The following is a 19,418-nucleotide window of genomic DNA, read 5'->3' on the forward strand; positions in this document are numbered from 1 at the left end:
ACTCCTAACTGATGTTGGTCTCATCCGTTAGCATTCTGTTTTTTCCACAAAACTCATCTGGAAGTCATTGAAACCAGATAAAAAGCTATCACATCAATTAATCTGACATACAATCCGCAACATCTTTACCACTTTGACAGTGGACTCCTGATTAGCAGCCTCAGTTTGTTTAGAGAAAGTTCGCATATAGGTTCTTATCATCATTGTAAATGCACGCTTTTCAGTGAGGCACCATCTATCTAAGTCGATAGTTTCGTTGATCTGTCTTTTATTTCCTATTCATCTCTTCATACTTTTTGGTTCTTTGAAGCAGAAGTCGCATAATTGAATTATACCAGGATTTTTTTTTAAATTTTTTTTCTAAATTGCTAATCTTGTATTCATTCCGAGGGTGTTGTTTACCAGAAAAACCATTGACGAAGGCACCATGAAGACATGTGTATCTTTATACTTTATAAAACTCAAAAAGGTAGTTTTCGAATCGAAAAAGTAAAATGAGAATGATTTTGCAAATGCCAGAGATCATAAGTTTATGATAATGAACCAAACTTAAGAGTTAGTTTTAACCGACAAAGCTAATAGATAAGATTACAATTTGGATTTGAGAGAAGCGATTCTATCACGCAAGACTCTTCGTAAAATCTTTCCGCTAGGATTTTTGGGTATTTCATCGATGAAATGAACGCCCCCTCGCAATCTCTTGGGATTTGATACCCGATCAGAGACGAATTTGGCAATATCCTCAGCTGTCGCTTCGTAGTTTTCCTTCTTCACCACGAAAGCTGCAGGGAGTTCTCCGGCTTCCGGGTGGGGAATGCCAATAACAGCTGTATCCTTGACCGCTAAATGAGTCAGGATCAAGGCTTCCAGTTCAGCAGGAGCCACTTGGAAGCTGTTGTACTTGATCAATTCCTTCAGTCGATCGACGATGTAGAAGTTCTTCTTCTCGTCGTAGTATCCAATATCTCCGGTGTGCAGCCAGCCATTCCTGATAGTCTCCTGAGTGGCCTTTGGGTTTTTGTAATATCCCTTCATCACAGAAGGACCTCTGATACAAATCTCTCCGGGTTTGTTGGGTCCAAGAGCTTCTCCAGTTTCTGGATCCACGACTTTGCCCCAAGTCTTTGCTGTTATTTTGCCTACACTGCCTTGAACAGGACGTTCATCTCTTGCACCACAGACGGTTAGAGTAGTTTCTGTCATTCCATAGCCTTGTTGCGTTTTAGTTAAACTGGGAATTCGTTCTTTTACTTCATCCTCGATGTCTTTACCTAATGGAGCAGCGCCATAAAATATTTCCTTCAAACTAGTTAAATTGTAGTTTTTAACATTTGGATTTTTAGCCAGGAACACCATCAATGGAGGAACCAGAAACATATGTGTAATTTTATATTGCTGAAAATAAGAAGATGTTATAGTAAGTTTTAGTGAATTGTATGTTGCGATTTACCTGAATTGAAGATAAAAAAGCTTTCTCATCAAATCTAGGCTGAGAAACTATTTTTACACCTTTAGTAGTCATGCTGATGAGCGTGACGAGACCGTAGGCATGAAACCACGGTAAGATTCCCATACTACACACATTCGGTATGGTGAACATTGATCTTTTTGTCTCTCTGAAATGAAATTTCTTTAGAGTGTTTTATCATTAAAAGTGTTATGTAACTTACTCCAGATTAGCGAGAGCTTCCAAGACATTTCTGTCCGAAAGAACAACTCCTTTAGGCATTCCCGTTGTGCCTGAGGACATCAAGATAAATGCATCATGAGCATCCAAACTGCTCGTGGAAGGCAATTGGAACTCTTCTTGGCTCATTCTATACTTCGGATCACGTAAAATCTCATCAAATCTTGCAATTCCAGATACTCTGGCATCCGATTCGTTCCCTATTTGAATGATTTCCTTGATGCACCTCATTCCTTTGCTCACTTCCATGATGCTGCCCAAGGCCGATGAAGTGACAAAGACCAGTTTCGGTGTTGTGAGATCCAAGACATGCTTGATCTCTCGATTAACGTATCTGGGATTGAGGGTCGAGAGTGTGGCTCCGGCGAAGATCGTGGCGAGCGCCACAACTGGAAATTCCAGTCGATTTTCGCAACATATTCCAATGATATCGCCTGAGCCGATGCCCTTCTTCTGGAGGTATTTCAGCAGAGTCAACGCCCTGTCTAAAAGAGCGCTGTATCTGATAATTTCTCCGGACACTCCATCGATCTGCGCCGTAGAAGAAACGGAGAAAGAGAGGGAGTGATAATCGAACAATAATAACACTGAAACTTCACTTCTTTTGGTGTCTTACAATTGCAACATCATTTCCATTCGCTTTAAGGCTCTTAAATGCATGTTCTGCCAAACTTTTATTGTTCACTGTGTAGTCAATTGGACACGGTCCACCGAAAATCACGAAAGATTCATCAACCATTCTCAACTTTGTGACAACTCCACAAATACTGAGACTTTGAAGTAAGCAACAGCGTCTTATATCAGAGAGTGATAGACTTATCGCTTTGATAAAGCACTACAAACAAACACAAAGTACGATCTTCGCATATGATTGTTGACACTGTGGCTTTCCACAGTTAAGAATTCTATTTTTATAATTCCACAATACAGTCACCTGAAAATCATTATATCAAGAAAAATACTATCACCTCAATTAATCTGATATACAATCCGCAACATCTTTACAGCTTGGACTGTGGATTTTTGATTAGCAGCCTCAATTCGCGTCGAAGAATTTTCCCACTCGGGTTCTTTGGTATCTCATTGATAAATCGAACTCCTCCTCGTAGTTGTTTGTAGTTGGTCACTTTGCTGGCTATGTAGTCCTTGACTTCTTTCTCCGTGACATCCACTTTGGGTTGCTTCACGACAAAGGCCAGTGGAAGCTCACCGGCACTCTCGTCTGGAAGGCCAATAACTGCCGCATCAGCGATCTTAGGATGAGCCACAAGCAGTGCCTCTAACTCGGCTGGTGGCACTTGGAAAGCCTTGTATTTGATGAGCTCCTTTAGGCGGTCCACGATGAAGAAGAACTTATCATCGTCATAATATCCAACGTCGCCGGTGTGAAACCATCCGTCTGAGTCGATAGTTTCCCTGGTAGCAGCATTGTTTCCGACGTATCCCTTCATTATTTGGGGTCCTTTGAAGCAGAGTTCACCTGGTTGATTGGGGCCGAGGATTTTCCCAGTTTCTGGATCGATAACTTTGCAGTAGGTCCCGATGGTAACTATACCAACACTTCCCGGCTTAGTTTTCACTCCTCGCGTGGACAAGACGCTGAGGGTTGTCTCTGATAAGCCAAACCCTTGTCTTATGGCTTTCAAGTTGGGTATCCTGTCCATAACTGCCTTCTCCACCTCCTTGCTGAGAGGAGCAGCTCCGCAGTACAGCTCCTGGAGACTAGTCAAATTGTACTTGGCAACTAGAGGATGTTTAGCCAGGAAAACCATTAGCGGTGGCACCATGAAAGCATGTGTGGCTTTGTACTTCTCAATGGAACTCAGGAAGAGGTGCTCTTCGAAGCGTGGAAGTGAAATGAGGATAATTCCGCCAATTGAGGAGGAAATCAGGGTCATAAGTCCATAAACGTGAAACCAGGGAATTATGCTAAGGATTACGAGTTCCATTTCCTCTTGGTACAGTTCATTTCTTGCGTCCCTGTAAGAAAAATGTAAGGATAAGGAATTGTAGGTTTTAGAATTGATGAGCAAATCTTACACGGATTGACCCAATGTAGCCAGGATATTTCGCTCAGTTATTTCAACTCCTTTCGGCAACCCCGTTGTTCCAGACGACATCATAATTAGGGCACTTCGATCGAGGTTTTCCGGTGGGTGAACGTGATCTTCTTCAGGTTTTGCATATCTCTTGTCATTCAGTATATCATTGAAGACTGTAACGCCATTTACAATTGCTGTGTCTCCATACTGAATAATTCTTTCAATGAATGGACATGTTTTGGCGACATCCAGAAGCCTCTCAACGGCAAGTTCAGTCCCGAAAATAACTTTGGGCCGTGTCAGTTGGAGTGTGTGGATCATTTCACCTGGAAGGGTAATTAAAATATACCTCAATTAGCATTGAATGTGCTTCATATGTTTATATTTAAATATTACTTTTCTTTTCAATGCTTTTACCTTGCATTTAGCATATTTAGTTACTTTGGTTACGCTCTAGAGAACCGTCTTCTTATCTAATAAACACTTGTACTTTCAGCCTATCTTGTATTGCACGCAAACTTACGTTCGGTATAGAGGAGATTAATTGTTGTTATGGTGGCCCCAACGAGAAATGCTCCGTACACAGTGTATGGAAACTCCAGACGATTTTCACTGCATATCCCAATAACATCTCCGGCTTTGACTCCACTTTGACGAAAGTATTCAGCCAAGTGTAGGGCTTTCTGCTTGATGTCTCTGTACGTAATTTTCCGCCCAGTGAGACCGTCTATCTGTGTAGAGAGAAATGTTATCAATCTCCTTTCGGGTCATAAAGATTAAGTCGATTTTCACTTACAATTCCCACTTTGTCCTCATTGTTGTTGAGTTGAAAATAGAGCAATTCACCAAGGGATCCCACGAGTTTCGTGAAATCCGTGACCCGTGGTCCACCGTACACAATGTTTTTGTCGTCGTCGCTCATACTTGCAATTGAAACAACCTTCACGGGCTGCACTGTTCGCTTTACTGAGGCGAAATGAGACTTCCACTCCAAGATTATGACCATAAAGTGTTGCTCTGCGCTTAGAAGTGCGAATGGTGCACGAAGAAAAACGAAGTTCGTACAACCATCATCGAATGTTTGAATACTTATGCAATCAATTTGAGTATACAGGCAATCAATCATATTAATTCTTAACATAAAAAAGTGTCAATATAAGCAAAAAAAATATCTTGAGGAATTTCTCTTACAACTTGGACTTTACAATGGTCTTGAGTTTTGTCCTCAATTCGCGTCTGAGGATTTTTCCACTCGGATTTTTGGGGATTTCCTCGAGAAATTTCACTCCTCCGTGCAATCTCTTTGCCGGAGAGGCCTTCTTTGCTACAAAATCAATCACTTCCTTCTCAGTGAGATCAACTCCCGCCTGTTTCACCACGAAGGCGAATGGTAGTTCGCCTGCAGCCTCATCTGGCAGTCCCACAACCGCTGCATCTCGTATCTTCGTGTGGGTCAGGAGGAGAGCTTCAATTTCAGCCGGTGGGACTTGGTACCCTTTGTACTTAATGAGCTCCTTGAGACGATCAACAATGAAGAACTGCTTGTCATCGTCATAATAGCCAATATCTCCTGTGTGTAGCCATCCTTCGGCATCGATAGTGTCTTTCGTGGCTTTGTCATTCCCAATGTATCCCTTCATATTCTGAGATCCCTTGAAGCACAGCTCTCCGGGCTGATTGGGCCCCAAGAGCTTCCCTGTGTCTGGATCGATGACTTTTCCCCACATTCCCGGTCTGAGATCCCCAACACTGCCGGGTTTCTTGAAGTGGGTCTGCAGCAAAGTGCTGAGAGTCATTTCACTCATTCCATATCCCTGCTTAACGACCACTCCGATGCGCTTAGAGACGGCTTCTTCTAACTCCTTGCTAAGCGGGGCGGCGCCACAAATGATTTCCTCCACAGTAGACATGTCGTAGTTGTCCACGAGAGGATGTTTGGCCAGGAAGACCATCAGTGGCGGAACGAGAAACATTTGCGTGACTTTGTAGTTTTCAATGCAGCTCAGAAAGAGGAATTCTTCAAACTTTGGCAACAGAACCATGCGAATTCCAGAGAGCGACATGCCGCAGAGAGTCAAGCAGCCAAAAGCGTGGAACCAGGGAATAATTCCAAGAATCACCATATCTTGGCGAGGCATGTCAATTGTGAAGATTCCCAGCCTGAAATGACATACAGATTAGCGTGTAGAGATGATCGCACAGGAGAATTGATTTACCCAATGTGTGCTATTGCTATGAGAATGTTGTATTGAGTCAGCTGAACTCCTTTTGGCAATCCTGTAGTTCCACTTGAGCATAGAATTAAGGCGACCGTATCCTCAATATTTGTTGGTTTCACTTTGAAGTTCTTCACAGGAGGAATTCGCTTGTTTTCGAGAAAATCCTTGCTGCTTTGGACTCCTTTAAGAGCGAAATTATCATCTCCAAACACTACAACTTTCTTTATGAAAGTGTTTTGCTGAGCGACTTTAGCAATCTTTTCGATTACATACGGCGAAGCAAAGATGAATTTGGGCTTTGATAGGTTGAGCGCATGATGAAGTTCACCTGCAAAGAAAGGGACATTTTTACCGTCCTTGCAAAACCGTTAAGTCATTCTAATTGATACTCTATCAATACAGCAATAAATAGTCAAATATTGATAACATTATCTCCAACATTTGATAAGAGTTACAAGACGTTTCAAAAGTCAATAGCAGGTTCAGGGAATTAGTGAGTCGCTTTATCGGTGCTAACGATAAACGGCAAATGCAAATGATAACACGCAATTGAAGGTGAATTTGCATTTAAACAAGCTGTATATTTTGTGTACTCACTATCGGAATATGTTAAATTGAGCGGCGCAACAGTGACTCCAAGGTAGAAAGCACTGAAGAGAACACATGGGAAATCGAGGCGATTTTCACTGCACAATCCTATGACGTCGCCCTCCTTGAATCCGGCATCCTGCAAGATCTGGGCATATCGGATGCTGCGCTCCTTCAGCTCACAATACTTCATCTCTTCTGACGTGACACCATCAATCTGAAAAAGATGATTGCGTGGTTTCCTCATGGCGTGATGCAAAGTAAATGTAACTCACCAAGACGATTTGCTCGCTGAATCGATCCAGACGGTTCAGGACGAACTCGCCAAGGGACTGTTCACCATCTGTGGGGTCCGGATCGGGGCCCCCGTACAAAATATGCTGACTGGACGAACTCATTCTCAGGTGATTTGCGTGATTTGCTATTGAAGCCCGCACTCGTGAACGTTGGTAAGGTGACTGAATCGCTTGACTGGGAATAGGTTGAGAATATGAATTTTTACGATAATAAATTCTCAATGTTATTCGCGTTATTGTGTATTTTGCTGTGGCATGTTCTTCCGCGTGACTCATATGTATTCACAAAATTTTTTAAAAAGTCCTGTGTCACATATTTTAAACCGTTTAAACAATAATTTTGTGAACTATTAGAAAAAGAAACAAGTTCCGAATAGTAAAATGATCTCAAGTGGTGTGTAGTACTTTAGGCGTAATAGAAATCAATAAATACCTGATAAGCTGATAAAATTTCGATGAGGCCGGCGAATTGTCAGAAAATGTCACGACTGTAAACAAACTCATAACCTCAGTTTCCAAGAAGAATAGTAGCGGATTTCTTGTGAGTTCTGATATCATTGGAGTCTTCTCTGATAAATAATTTCAATTTCGTTTTTTGCAATAGATTTGCGATGATCTTGAGGCGTCTCAGCATCTCTGTGTCATCACAGATGCGGCAGTTCTCAGCATTGTATCTTACTGGAGATAAGGCTCGTGAGGAATATGCCTCTGTGCATCCTTACATGGACTTTAGAGGAGTTTTGGGAGATAAGAAAGCCCTTCAGGACAATCTTATGAAGAGGAAGTCATCAGTGGACATCAATAAACTCTATTCCCAGTGGAAAGAGTACGAAAGTCTTCAAGAGAGATTACATTCTCTGGAGGAGAAAAGGACAGAGATTGCGAACACTTTAAAGCAGCAATACAAAAACCTTGAGAAGGAAGAAATTGAGAAACTCAAAGCGGAAGGAAAAAATGTCAGGAATTCACTGACAAAATTGAAAGACAACTCATATGGTTTCGAAGAGGAGTTTATCAACATATTCTTGCAAGTTCCCAATGTGATTCACCCTCGAGTCAAGGATGAAGTCTTGCACACGTTTCTGAACAAGGAAAAATCCTCAGCGCCTGGGAAACTTGCGGATGACATCAATCTCTATACAACGGGAAATTTGGCGAGATTTGAGTTTGTCTTTCCCAACTATTGCCAGAGAATTTTCAAGGAGAAAGGATATGAGTTCTTTTCCAATCCTGACTTCGTGAGATCAGTGATCGTCGAAGCTGCTGGGGTAGATAAAAACCGATTGTTTCAAGTCCTCGAGGAGGAAGACAACAAAATCAATCTTCTGCACTTGTCCGGAGGAGGAACAATGCTGAGTTTCTTAAGTTTCATTGCAAGACTTACAGTATTTTCAACTCAATTGCCTCTCGCCTTTGTTGCTAATGGGAAATGCTACACGCCCAAGCATGAGCAAGGAAATTCTGTGCAACTCTTCTATGCATCTGGCAATTGTGCTGAAGCTGAAGAAAGATTTAATGAGATAATGCGTAATTTGAAGGAAATTTATGAGAAATTGGGGAACCATTTTCGGATTATTAACGTAGTGCCTGAACATTTGGACAGCTCCGAAATGATGAGAGTTTCTCTGCAAATGCACTCCTCCAGCCGAGATGCTTACGTTGAAATTGCAAATGTGAGTCTTCATGGTGATTATATTAGCAAGAGATTGCTGTTCAACTACAAGATTGGCAAGACATTCATGTTCCCTCACATTGTTACCGCCACTGTAGTCAATATCGCGGAGTTGAGGAAGATTTTGCTGGAACAGCCCGAACCAAATGTGGAAAACCTTCTAAACTTATGTAAAGTCAATAATTAAAATACTTTTTCTCTAAAAATATTAGTTATATTTTGTGACAAGGTGTTAGTATCTCACAATATTCTCCACTGGCTGTTTCGAAAAATACTCTGGGGAAACTTGGGAGCATTTCCCAAAAGACAGGGAGATTCCCACACTTGAATTATGTTGTCTCTTGTAAGAACGATCAAATGTTGATATGTCGAATATGAAATATCTACAACATCGGTCATTTGTGTGTCTATTTCGCGAATGAGATTGAGATCCCAACTCGACCAGAGCTTCACGATGCCTCTCTCCAATCCTGTGGCTATCACATTGATTCCTGTTCCCTCCTTCACATTGGAATAGCACACGGACAGGATGTTCTCATTCAGCATTATGTGACTCACGTAACTGGCATTGACGGTGTGCACTCGCAGAAGCGTCTTCCCAGTCAGATTCATCGAGATCTTCACGAAGTCATCAATGTTTGACTCTGTGACCTCGTAACTTTCATCATCCACCTCCACTTCAGTATCTGACAAGGCTTCTCCACTCATATTCTCATTGCAGTGAATAGTGACGATGTCTCCCAATGTTGGACTGATGGCTGCGAGAGTGATTGGCAGCTGTGATGATGTGTTTGGCGGAGGAATTTGCCTAATGTATTCCAGAGTGTTTGTATCCCAGATTGCTGTCTTGCCATCTTTTCCAATGGAGACGGCCACTTTGAATTCCACACAGAGGCTTATTCCAGTCACTTCTCCATCGTGGAAAAGTAGCGTCGTGGATTTTTTCCACTTTAGATTGCCAACATCTCTGATCTGTTTGCCAATGGTTTCATTTATCTTCCTTCCCAGAGTGCCTGAGGATTTGCACATGCGGAATGCCGAATTGTAGGACATGGTATTGGCCAGCGGAGAGTGCATTAAGTACCGGGTTTTGTTCAGTTTCTCAGGGATGAAGTCACTACACTGGTACACGACAATTCTGCCGGATTGGTGACCAAACCAGAGTTGATTGGAATTGATATGAGTGCCACAACTGGTGATGGGATCAAAGTTTGATGATTGAAACAGTGGTTTTGCATATGAAATATCCTCGCCGATTGATCGTATCCTAACGATGTTATCCTCATGTTTCCATGTGATGCAATAGAAGGTGTCAATTTCGATTCCTTGCATGTAATTCTCATAGCATGATAAACCATAAGCTGCATTAGTTGTCTCCATGCAGATTATTTTACTTAGTTGCACTTCCACTTGCTGATAAATTGCCACACATTCTGGGATGGGAAGCTGTGGTGATCCTGTATAAATTCCCCACTTGAGACCCTTGACAGTGCACGTAGCAAAGGAGGTCTGAAACAAGGAATTTCTTACTTCTAAAAGAACTGCAAAACTAATATTAAAATAGTTTACCTGATAGTCGCAAATCTGGTCAGATTTAGTTGCTGGTGGATGCGGAAACGCTATGACTTGCTTAGGCATCTGTCCGTATGTCTTGATCATTGTTGTGTAGGCTGATCTGTCAACAGGATCTGTTGATGCAGGCTCAGGAAATTCAGGATAGGTGGCTGAATGAAAAACATTCAGAGCCGCAACTGCAGCTTTTCCTGTTTGCTTATATCCGAAAATCAAATCAATCCACAGATGCAGTCTACTTCTCACATAGTCTGACTCGAGGGCTTGTCTGTGGATCAGGACAAACAATCGTGACGAATTGTTGCTCCACGGAGGCAGAGTCACATGATTCACCCGCTCACCGGATTGCCTTACGCCAAAGTCGAAATCCTCACTATTCTCGAACATCTCAGGCAGTGAGAAGAACTCAGGAATGAGCTCTTTCACGTCTGTAGGTGAGTCCTTGCTTGCTAGACGCCAGGCGTGTCTCACTGAGAAGAACGTGCGGTCGGGAAGATCGAAATTGTTGTCCTGGTATTTGATAAACATGCTCGTGAATGGTGGGATTCTGATCATGAAGCTGAGAACTGTTCCAGAGTTGGAGTAGTGAGAGCTGTAGTGATATGGAAAGTGGGATACATTCCGATTTCCGGGCTGAGCCAAATATTCGTACAACTCCTTGAAGTGTTCTTCGCTCTCAGGATGCTGTATTGCAATGGGTTTCTCCAGTTTTCTGTAGATGTTAGGATTGGTAAGATCCAAGACACTACTTTGATAATCCGCCAGGATCCATGGAAATACAGGATATTGCATTAAATGCTGATATGATCTGCCACTCAATTGATTCAAAGCTGTTAAATACTCCCAGTTTGTCAATTGTCCATCTCTCCACTGTTGAAGCATAAAATAGTGCCATTTAGTGTTTGATGAGTCACAAATCTTGTCTGAGAAATACTTTGCAAAGATTTTGCGATCATTCAATTCGCGCAATACGAAGAAAAGTGATCTTCCCGACACTGTGAATAATTCAATTGCCTTGTTGTGATGCTCATATCGCCTCAGCCATATGTCCAGAATATTGGCAATTTCCACAATGATAATCTCTTGAGATTCATCATCCGGGAAGAATTTAATCATGGTCTCCGTGACCACAAGATCTCCCGGAAACTCCGAATCCGCAGTAATGTAGGCCGATGAGAAGTTGTAAAGCACCTGATCGGATAATGCGTTCTTCTCTCTCTCTAGCGACTCAATTAAGTACTGCAGTGGCAAATGACGAGATATATTCTTGTACTTTTCTCTCGCCTCGGGCAGCAGAAAGCGCTCAGCCATTGTGAGATTGCATCTTCTTAGTCTGAGTCTCACTCTGCTTGGTCCCTCTGTGTCGTCCATTTCCCAGGACACTTTGTTGAATCTCTCATTGTAGAAGGGAGTTCCTTCGTGTGTCATCTGGCTGATGAAATATTTCCAATTGAAATTTGAGGTCTTCTCGCAGCGCATTTGATTCAGTAAATTTCTTCTTTCAGTATTTTGTAGCTCAGAGTACGTCCGTGTGACTTTCAGGGACGTTTCCACGCAAGACAAGGCTATAGACTCAAATTCATGGATGCTTCTTTCGATTTCCGGCAAGTGAGTAATATCTAATCCCTTGCTAATCTCATCAATTCTCAGTGTTACTTTTTCAACATCTGCACTCGATGCACTGTTAGAACCTCCGATGAATTTCACAAATTTGCTCAGCATTATGAATTGGCTTGTGGAAACGAGGCCAGGCATTTCGCTCACGACTGAGTGGAAGTGATTTGCCAATGTCCTGATCTAATAAAGAGAGAAGAATAGTAGATCATTTAATATAATTTCACTGATTTCACTTACCAATGATAGGTTGAAGCCAAAGGTAATGACATGTTTGGACTTCATCAAATATGATAGGCAGCGTATTATGAAGAATTTTAAGTCCACTCCTCGACTGGGGCAGAGTGACCAAATGATCATTGATCCGATCTTCATTCGTCCAACGAGTCCCAAGCGTATGATCGATCTCACTAGTTCGTTTTCCTCATTCTGGAGTTCATGTCTGGAGTCTGAAATGATAATTGAGTCAATTCCTTTATCTAGATTAAAGATGTGTCTTACCTTTCGACTGCAGAAACATTATACTGCGTTCCAGGAGATTCTGAAAGCGCGATCTCATTTCTGGCACAGATAAGCTGCATCCTCTAATGTAGATAATCGATCGAATAATCCTGCGGGTTTTGTACTTTTGCTGACAAGCATTTAACAAACCGTTGATTATTCTGGCTTGTGCCGCTCTTACGCCTTGACGCACAACTTCAGAGCTTGATTCTCTCTCTGTATAATCCATATAGTTCAATAAATTCCACAGATATTGCAGATGCTTAACATCGTGAGCGGTGAGAAACATCTTTGACAAGTAGTAAATAGTGAAAAGAACATGATAAGCAATTCCTCGAGCGAAGTCAACGTGCGATTGCTCAACGTACAGAGCAATAACACACTTCACAAGCGAAGGAATGAGTCCGCTTTCGATATAAAATGATCGATCATCTTCGTATTTCTCGTAGATATTGCAAATTGTTAGCAAGGATGACTTCAGGGAATGCTCATGAGCATGAAGCAATTGTGGGAGGATTGCTATCAGCAAAACAACTCCTATTCTATGTTTCTGCTTTGCACACTCAGGCAAGCAAGCGGCCAGTTTTCGACAGGACATCATCAGAGTGTAATTCGCTGGGTAGATTGATATTTGATTAGCGAGGTGTGAGAAATAGTTTGATTTGAAGTGTTGGGATATTCTCTCCTGAGGCATGCGATCACAGAGATTTGCTAGCAGAGTGACAATTTCTGCTCTCACATCGCCACTAGGATTGTTGGCCAAGATTAGGAGCAGTTGAAATGTGACATAATGGGAGAGAACATCGGCAATAGCATTGTCCGGCATGATAACAATGAAATTTTGAAGTAATTTGAGCAATTCTCTTTGAACCACAGCCACACTCGGCTTATCCTTTACAGCTGATGTGCCTGAAGCTGTGAGCGGAGATCTCAAATTGGCCTTGGATTGAATAAGAGGTGAAGTTTTGATTCCCAACTCAAATGAACTCCTATTGTAGCTTATGCTCTTCCTCAATGTCCTCTTACTTTTCAGGATCTTCTCAATTTGCATGTTCTTTCCCAGTTTTGTCACATCCTTCATGGAGACTTTGTTAATTCTACTGTCGGATTTCGCCAAATCGACAATTTCACTGAGAGTTTCTTGGAAATTCTCCTTCTGAGATCCTCTCTCATAATATTCTGTATCTGGACACAAGCAGTCCATCGAGACACTCCTCACTTTCCTTTTTATTGCGTTGTATGGGGAAGAATTTCTCTTACGCTGAAAATGGAACTTTGTCTTTATCCTCTCTGCCGTTCTCACGATTTGATTGAATCTTGGTGGACTGGGTGTGGCTTTAGACAGCAGATAGTAGTAATTTCCTCTATCCTGAGTGACATAAGTGTAACTTGGCTCGTGCAGAAGCAGTAGAAGTTTCGCAATTTCATCAATGAAGGATGTTGATGGTGGTGTTGGTCCAAATCCTGATATAATCTGTACAATTAACTTTGCCGATTTCATTGTAATATTGATGGGCGGAGAGACGCCCACGAAGAATACTTTGCAGAAGTTTATGAGATTCGGAAGGATATCAACATTCATCATCTGCCTGATGTTGAAGTCCTTTGACATTCTTGAGGCTAGAGATTTCAGTATTCTAAGTGTAAATTCCAAAACCCTGCCGGATTCTGTGTGCCAATCTCTGTAATAGGTTATTATGAAGATCACCAATTCGGGATAGATCAAATAGCTGTTATTTGATGTCAATCCAAAGGATCCATCGACTTTTTCATACATTATTGGCTTGTCGAATGCTGTGTCCATAAAACATTGCAAGATAAGGAAGTCTTTGCAACACTTGCTGCTCTTTAACACCGATCCAATCTTATTGAGATATTCTCCTTTGATGAATTCTGTGTACAGTTCGACATTCGAGTGCGCCACATTCAGGAGAATCCTGAGAGCCGCTGCTTGGAGTCTTGAGTTGTCTGTTACCTCAACGACTCTGGCAAATAGGAAGAGCAGCGATGACAGTCCTCCAGTTTGCATTATTGCACAATAGAAGGAATTTACTCTCTCAGCCTGACATGCATTGTTCTTCATTGTGATGTGCAGAGGTGTTCCTATGTTGCAATTTGTGATGTATTCCATGACAATTGACGGATTTTCAGCAGAGAAGGTGAGAATCAGGTGTTCTCGAAGAAGTCTGATTGATTCATTGACACTGATGTGTAAATGTGTCTTGAATGAAAGTGGATTGATGAAGCCAAAATTGGGTATTGAATTGCCAATTTGTCCGGAGATGAGATTATTACAATTTGGGCCCAAACTCATGAAACTCGCAAGTATGGGAGGCTCAAAAATGACTTCCCGGAATAGCATAAGATTCGTGATGCTGTACTTTACTCGCTGTAAGGTATTTTTCTGCGAAAATTGTGAATCTCCCACAGCCAAAAGACTGATGTTTGAATTCTTAATGGACTTGTGAATTTCTTCCGCGAAAATTATTGCATTGTACTTTTCCTTGCAATTCACTGTGATGTCTATGATGATACCAGAATCGTTGGGAATAACTGAGAAAGTGAAAAATGTCCACTGACGAAGTGGAAGATTCACATTAATTGATGTTTGAATGCATGCAGCTCTAAAGTCTCCTTGATCACTGTCTCTCTGGATGAAAGCCCAGTTATTTCTCAAAGCACTTTTTGTCAAGTTCAACATACTTTGCATCCCCGCTGGACAGTTTGATCGCACTTTGTGAACATCCAGACTCTCATGGATTACAGCCTTGCTTGGCTTTATCAACTGGATGTGCAATAGACTGGGATCTGCATTGTCCAAATGAATGGACAACAGGAGTTTCGAGGTGCCAATGGTGAAGATATGCGTCGTATTTTGATTGGATTTGAGTTGTTTGTTGTCCCTTGAATTCCGGATATCCTGCATTTTCTCTACCGAGGGGAATTCCTTTAAAATCATCCATAAACTCACGGTAAATCCTTGCGTTTTCCATGGCGTGAAGGCTACAGAATCCAAGGGTGCAATTATGGAAGCCCTCATCTTTAACATTTGCATGCTATCGTAGAAAATAAGGTCACTCTCGGGAAGCAAATCATCTGTAAGAAGATTTTATTAGTTTTTCTCTCTCTGAATGCACAAAATCATACGAACCTTTGGTTGTTGGAAAATTCACTTCAACCAGAACATTGATGTCCCTTTTAGCTGTGCTTAGGCTTGTGAGTCTCGCCAGGAGCAGTTCCACTGGCGGATCAATAGCTGTGAAGAGCTTGAAGTAAGCAGCTAAGGCCTCTGACGTGTCCAACGTTGCAATCAACTCCAATATTGAATTTTGCAGATAAATCAATCTGTTATCGTTGAATTCAAGAATTGAAGAAAATCCTTTGATGAGGAAAGTTGTGAGTTCTTCCAAGTGTTTGACTTTGCGAAGTTTAACGAATAATCTCAAGAGTTGATCCTCCCAAATTGATGGATTTTTGATGCACAGCTCAGAAATCTCAAAAAGAATCTCCACTATAACTTTGCAGACATTTTCATTGATTGCAAAACTCTTCTCTTCACTTTGGACGTGGATTTGAAATTTATCACAACTCGGAGAATCACAAAGAGTGTCACGATCTTCAGCTGTTAAATAGCTGCTGGCGTTGTCGTCATCGAAATCAAAATCAATGCTCTGTGATGGTGTTTGGAAGTCATCATCACCGGATTCCTCACTTCTCTTGAGTGTTTCCGTTGATTTCCTGACAAACTCGTACTCACAAATTGATTCTCCCACACATAGGATGGTTTCTAAGGCACGAACAATTGCTTTGGCACTTTCCATGGAATTGCACGTATCCAGTGAGTGCTGGAGGATGAGCTTTTTCAGTTCCTGAAGAGCGAAGAGCATTTTGAAGTCTGTAAGAAGACAATTTAGCAATTAATTGCCAATAAAACACGGATTTCTAGGCAAAGCAAGAGGCTCTAACATGCTTCTACGGGCGACAGTGCGAAACTGAGACTAGCTTGTGCATGAATAAATAGAGTTATTTGTAGGGCTTCGACTCCTCATTAATGCGACAATGGCAAAAAAGTGTTGACAGGTCAAGAAATGGGTGGAAATTTAATACTGTCTGGAGGAAAAATGAAAGAGTGCCGATATTAACCGCAGGCGTGCCTTAGAAAGTTCACTTACCAGTGTCACTCTTGCCGTGAGATGCCACAAAGGTGTTCAATACAGCCCGGAAAATTGCCCAAATATGTCTCTGAGCATCTTCATTGACTGTTAACTGATCGAAAAGTTTATTTTCATATTCAACCATTTCGCTTTTGTGCGAATTCTTATCGATTTGATCATTGACAAAGCCGATAACACCATTGAAGAGGAATCTATTGAATTTCTCCAGCATTGAGCCGGCTTTGTTCTGTTTAATTTCTTGGTTTATTGTTTCTGTGCATGATTGTTTGCCTTCACCAAAGCTGAGATTGTTTATATTGTCCATTTGTTCATTCAACATCAATTCAGACGATATTTTGGCATAATTCAAGTCATATCTTTCTGCAAATATTGTTATTTTCTTGGTCAATTGTTCCTCAGACACTTTAAATGATTTTCTTGTTTGTAAAGTAAAATATTTTCCATAAATCGGCACAGTTTCAATCTTGGCATCTTTCAATGGATTTGGCTCTGATGTTCTCGATATTCCCAAAAGAAATGACAAAATCATTTGGGCAAAATCAAATGTGTCTTTGGGTGTGTAAAATTCTGGATTGTTTTGCATAAAATCACTTTCGGTCAATCTGTTAATAATTCTCCACTGTAAAACAGCCATTTCAAGTACGTGCGTCACTGTTATGGATTTTGAAAGTAAGAGTTTTATTATAGCATTTTCTCTCAGGTCTCTCAACGCTTCTTCCGATTGCATGCAATGCGGATAGATTTTCCGCATGTAAATCTTAAGTACTTGAGTAACAATCCTTGTATTCTCCAGTATTATTGCTAGAATTCTCTTCTCTAAGCTTCGCATCTCATCTTCAGTGTCCATAAGCAGGGCATTTTGCAGAATGGTGTAAATGTAGGGAAAGGCTTTTGGGATGGATATCATTCTGATCAAATATTCCAGCGTGTCCTCAGTGAGGAATATTTTTATCAGAACCGGATCTTTTAAGTATCCACAGATTGCCTTGAAGCACTGATCGATATTCTCAAAGTTTGATTTGCGACACTTTTGCAGAAAGAATGGCCACAAAACATCCAAAAGCAGCCGACTTTGCAGAGAGAAGGGCAATAAGTGTGCCAGTTTCGATAAGTGAGGCAGGAAGATATCTTCAGAAATGTTGACAAATGCATTTCTGTGCATATTCACGAAATCATCATCTGCAAATTGTGAGCTGGTCTTCTCAAAGCACAAACGACAGTGAGAATTTCTGTATATTGTCGATATCACTTGCTTTCTAGCGAAGATAAGCACTTCTGTGGCAATTTTATCGTTTGTACTCAAATCCAAGAGGATTTTTATGGACCATCGTGCACAATTGCAACAGCAAATCCCGATATTCTTGAGTGTTGTCAGGATTTTTCCTTTATGTCGTGCCATGCAATTGGGCAGGACGTGCAGAAGAAGACATTCTAGGAAGCAAATGAACTTTCTATACGGTTGCTGCTTGTGCAAATGATGAGATTGAGAGTACTTTTTGTTGGCACTTTGCTTTCTTTGCAGCTGCTTAATTTGCTTCACTTCGATTTCTTTGAAATTCACATAAATTTCTATCCAGAGATTGATTACTTTCGCACTCATTTCTGGATTGTTCTCCGTTATGTTTCTGTAGAGCTCGAGAAAGAGTTCTTTTCGTGATTCTATTTCTAAATAGAAGTCTCCAAATCCATTTTTGCCATTCTCTTGTTCGTTCTCCACAAAGAAGGTGTTGTTTATGATGGTGAACAAGTGATAAGAGTAGTAGACTAATGTTGAGGCATTTCTGCGTGAGTCTGTATGCTTGATAATCAGACCTTTCACCACGTCCTTCATTTGGATGTTGTGCATTAAGGACATTTCCTTCGCGTAGACATTCTGCAGCACCATCGAGAGAATGTCTATCCAAATGAGCTCTGAATTGCAATTCTTGCAAGTGTGATCTGTGATGCCATCAACGGAAATTTTAAGGCACTCTGTTGTGAACAAGTAGTTTTCTTTCTCATCCACACCCTGAATCATTAGAATCTGGTGCAGAGTGCTCAGCACAGCCAAAAATTCAATTTTATCATCAATCTTAACATCACAAAACTCCTTAAATTCATCCGTTAGATAGTCTTCATACTCCAGAACGCGACTTTCAATGTTGTTCTGCTGCAGAAAGCAGTTTTCACTTGGATTTGAGCTCTTTGGCGAAATGGCATTGCTGTATTTGGTTGATGAGTTCAGTAATTTGATCGATGGACAGAGAATTGGGAATTTCAGAAGATATTCTGTATCACTAATGCCAATTTCTGACATGCTCTTCAACCTCCTGACAATCGATATGGCAAACATTTCGTCAACTTCCCTCATTCCGATCTTATGCAGTGTCAGGAGGATCAAAGTGCGAATCTTCTTCGCCTCATAGTCGTAACTTGCGGCGAGATTGAGGAACATGAAAATATTCGAGAGGGCTTTAGAGATTGAGGAGCTGTGTGGGAAGTTCTTTTCGAAGCTCGCAATGCTCGACGATTGGCATTGCTGAAGGTGAAAGAGGAACAATTCCAACCAAATGTACTGCAAATGTGGAAAACAAAGAGGTTGTGTGATTTCTAATTCTGCGCTTCACCTCTGTCGAATATCATTACCTCTTCATTAGAGCCTGTTGCTGTTCGCTTGTGGTTGTAGTTACTCCAGAAGGTGTTTAGCAATTCCGTCTCAGAATTCTCACTCACAGCAGCAGCTTCTTTCTGGGCCATTGCTTGCCACTGTGCTTGAGCTTCCGATAATCCCAGTGATTCATTCGGTATCTCTCTCTCTCGTGAGCTGCTAAGTATAAACAAGGAAAATTTTACTAGTCTGTCGCACTGATAAGATGGCCAAACAATGAAAGAAATCTCACCTCACCTCAATTTTGCTACTAAATTGGCACAGCCACTGCTAAAGTCGTAGACAAACTGTAAAGCACTTGAATCACTTCTTCTGCACTTGCATTGCGATTAATGTTATGTCGCACGGAATTGTGCAATTAATGATATTTTGTCGGACAGAGTTTCACGCACTTTTGGTCAAGAT

General features: G+C 41.3%; 4 protein-coding genes across 4 annotated transcripts; 1 reads left to right on the forward strand and 3 right to left on the reverse strand.

The window, feature by feature from the left end:
• Positions 1–455: 455 nt before the first annotated feature.
• On the reverse strand, positions 456–4,870 carry LOC132258445 (uncharacterized). Its single transcript, XM_059755773.1, has 9 exons — positions 4,526–4,870; positions 4,253–4,460; positions 3,728–4,055; positions 2,693–3,667; positions 2,567–2,573; positions 2,304–2,522; positions 1,671–2,218; positions 1,451–1,616; positions 456–1,395 (listed from the first exon to the last, which is right to left on the reverse strand). The coding sequence occupies exons 1-9, from the start codon at positions 4,868–4,870 to the stop codon at positions 589–591; spliced, it is 3,603 nt and encodes a 1,200-aa protein (XP_059611756.1). The 3' UTR covers positions 456–588.
• Positions 4,871–4,902: 32 nt separating this feature from the next.
• Positions 4,903–7,309, reverse strand: LOC132258713 (luciferin 4-monooxygenase-like). Its single transcript, XM_059756156.1, has 4 exons — positions 6,812–7,309; positions 6,546–6,753; positions 5,946–6,276; positions 4,903–5,889 (listed from the first exon to the last, which is right to left on the reverse strand). Exons 1-4 carry the CDS (start codon positions 7,106–7,108, stop codon positions 4,917–4,919), a joined length of 1,809 nt encoding a protein of 602 aa, XP_059612139.1. The 5' UTR covers positions 7,109–7,309; the 3' UTR covers positions 4,903–4,916.
• Positions 7,310–7,339: 30 nt separating this feature from the next.
• Positions 7,340–8,708, forward strand: LOC132258719 (serine--tRNA synthetase-like protein Slimp). The gene is made up of 2 exons (XM_059756163.1): positions 7,340–7,373; positions 7,437–8,708. The coding sequence occupies exon 2, from the start codon at positions 7,444–7,446 to the stop codon at positions 8,689–8,691; it is 1,248 nt and encodes a 415-aa protein (XP_059612146.1). The 5' UTR covers positions 7,340–7,373; positions 7,437–7,443; the 3' UTR covers positions 8,692–8,708.
• Positions 8,697–19,408, reverse strand: LOC132258446 (lysosomal-trafficking regulator). Its single transcript, XM_059755774.1, has 8 exons — positions 19,246–19,408; positions 18,992–19,169; positions 16,364–18,920; positions 15,343–16,086; positions 12,192–15,287; positions 11,931–12,139; positions 10,074–11,873; positions 8,697–10,013 (listed from the first exon to the last, which is right to left on the reverse strand). The coding sequence occupies exons 2-8, from the start codon at positions 19,100–19,102 to the stop codon at positions 8,745–8,747; spliced, it is 9,786 nt and encodes a 3,261-aa protein (XP_059611757.1). The 5' UTR covers positions 19,103–19,169; positions 19,246–19,408; the 3' UTR covers positions 8,697–8,744.
• Between the last annotated feature and the right edge of the window lie 10 nt (positions 19,409–19,418).

Source organism: Phlebotomus argentipes, unplaced genomic scaffold (assembly GCF_947086385.1).
Source record: "Phlebotomus argentipes unplaced genomic scaffold, Phlebotomus argentipes genome assembly scaffold_4, whole genome shotgun sequence".
Lineage (NCBI taxonomy): Eukaryota > Metazoa > Arthropoda > Insecta > Diptera > Psychodidae > Phlebotomus > Phlebotomus argentipes.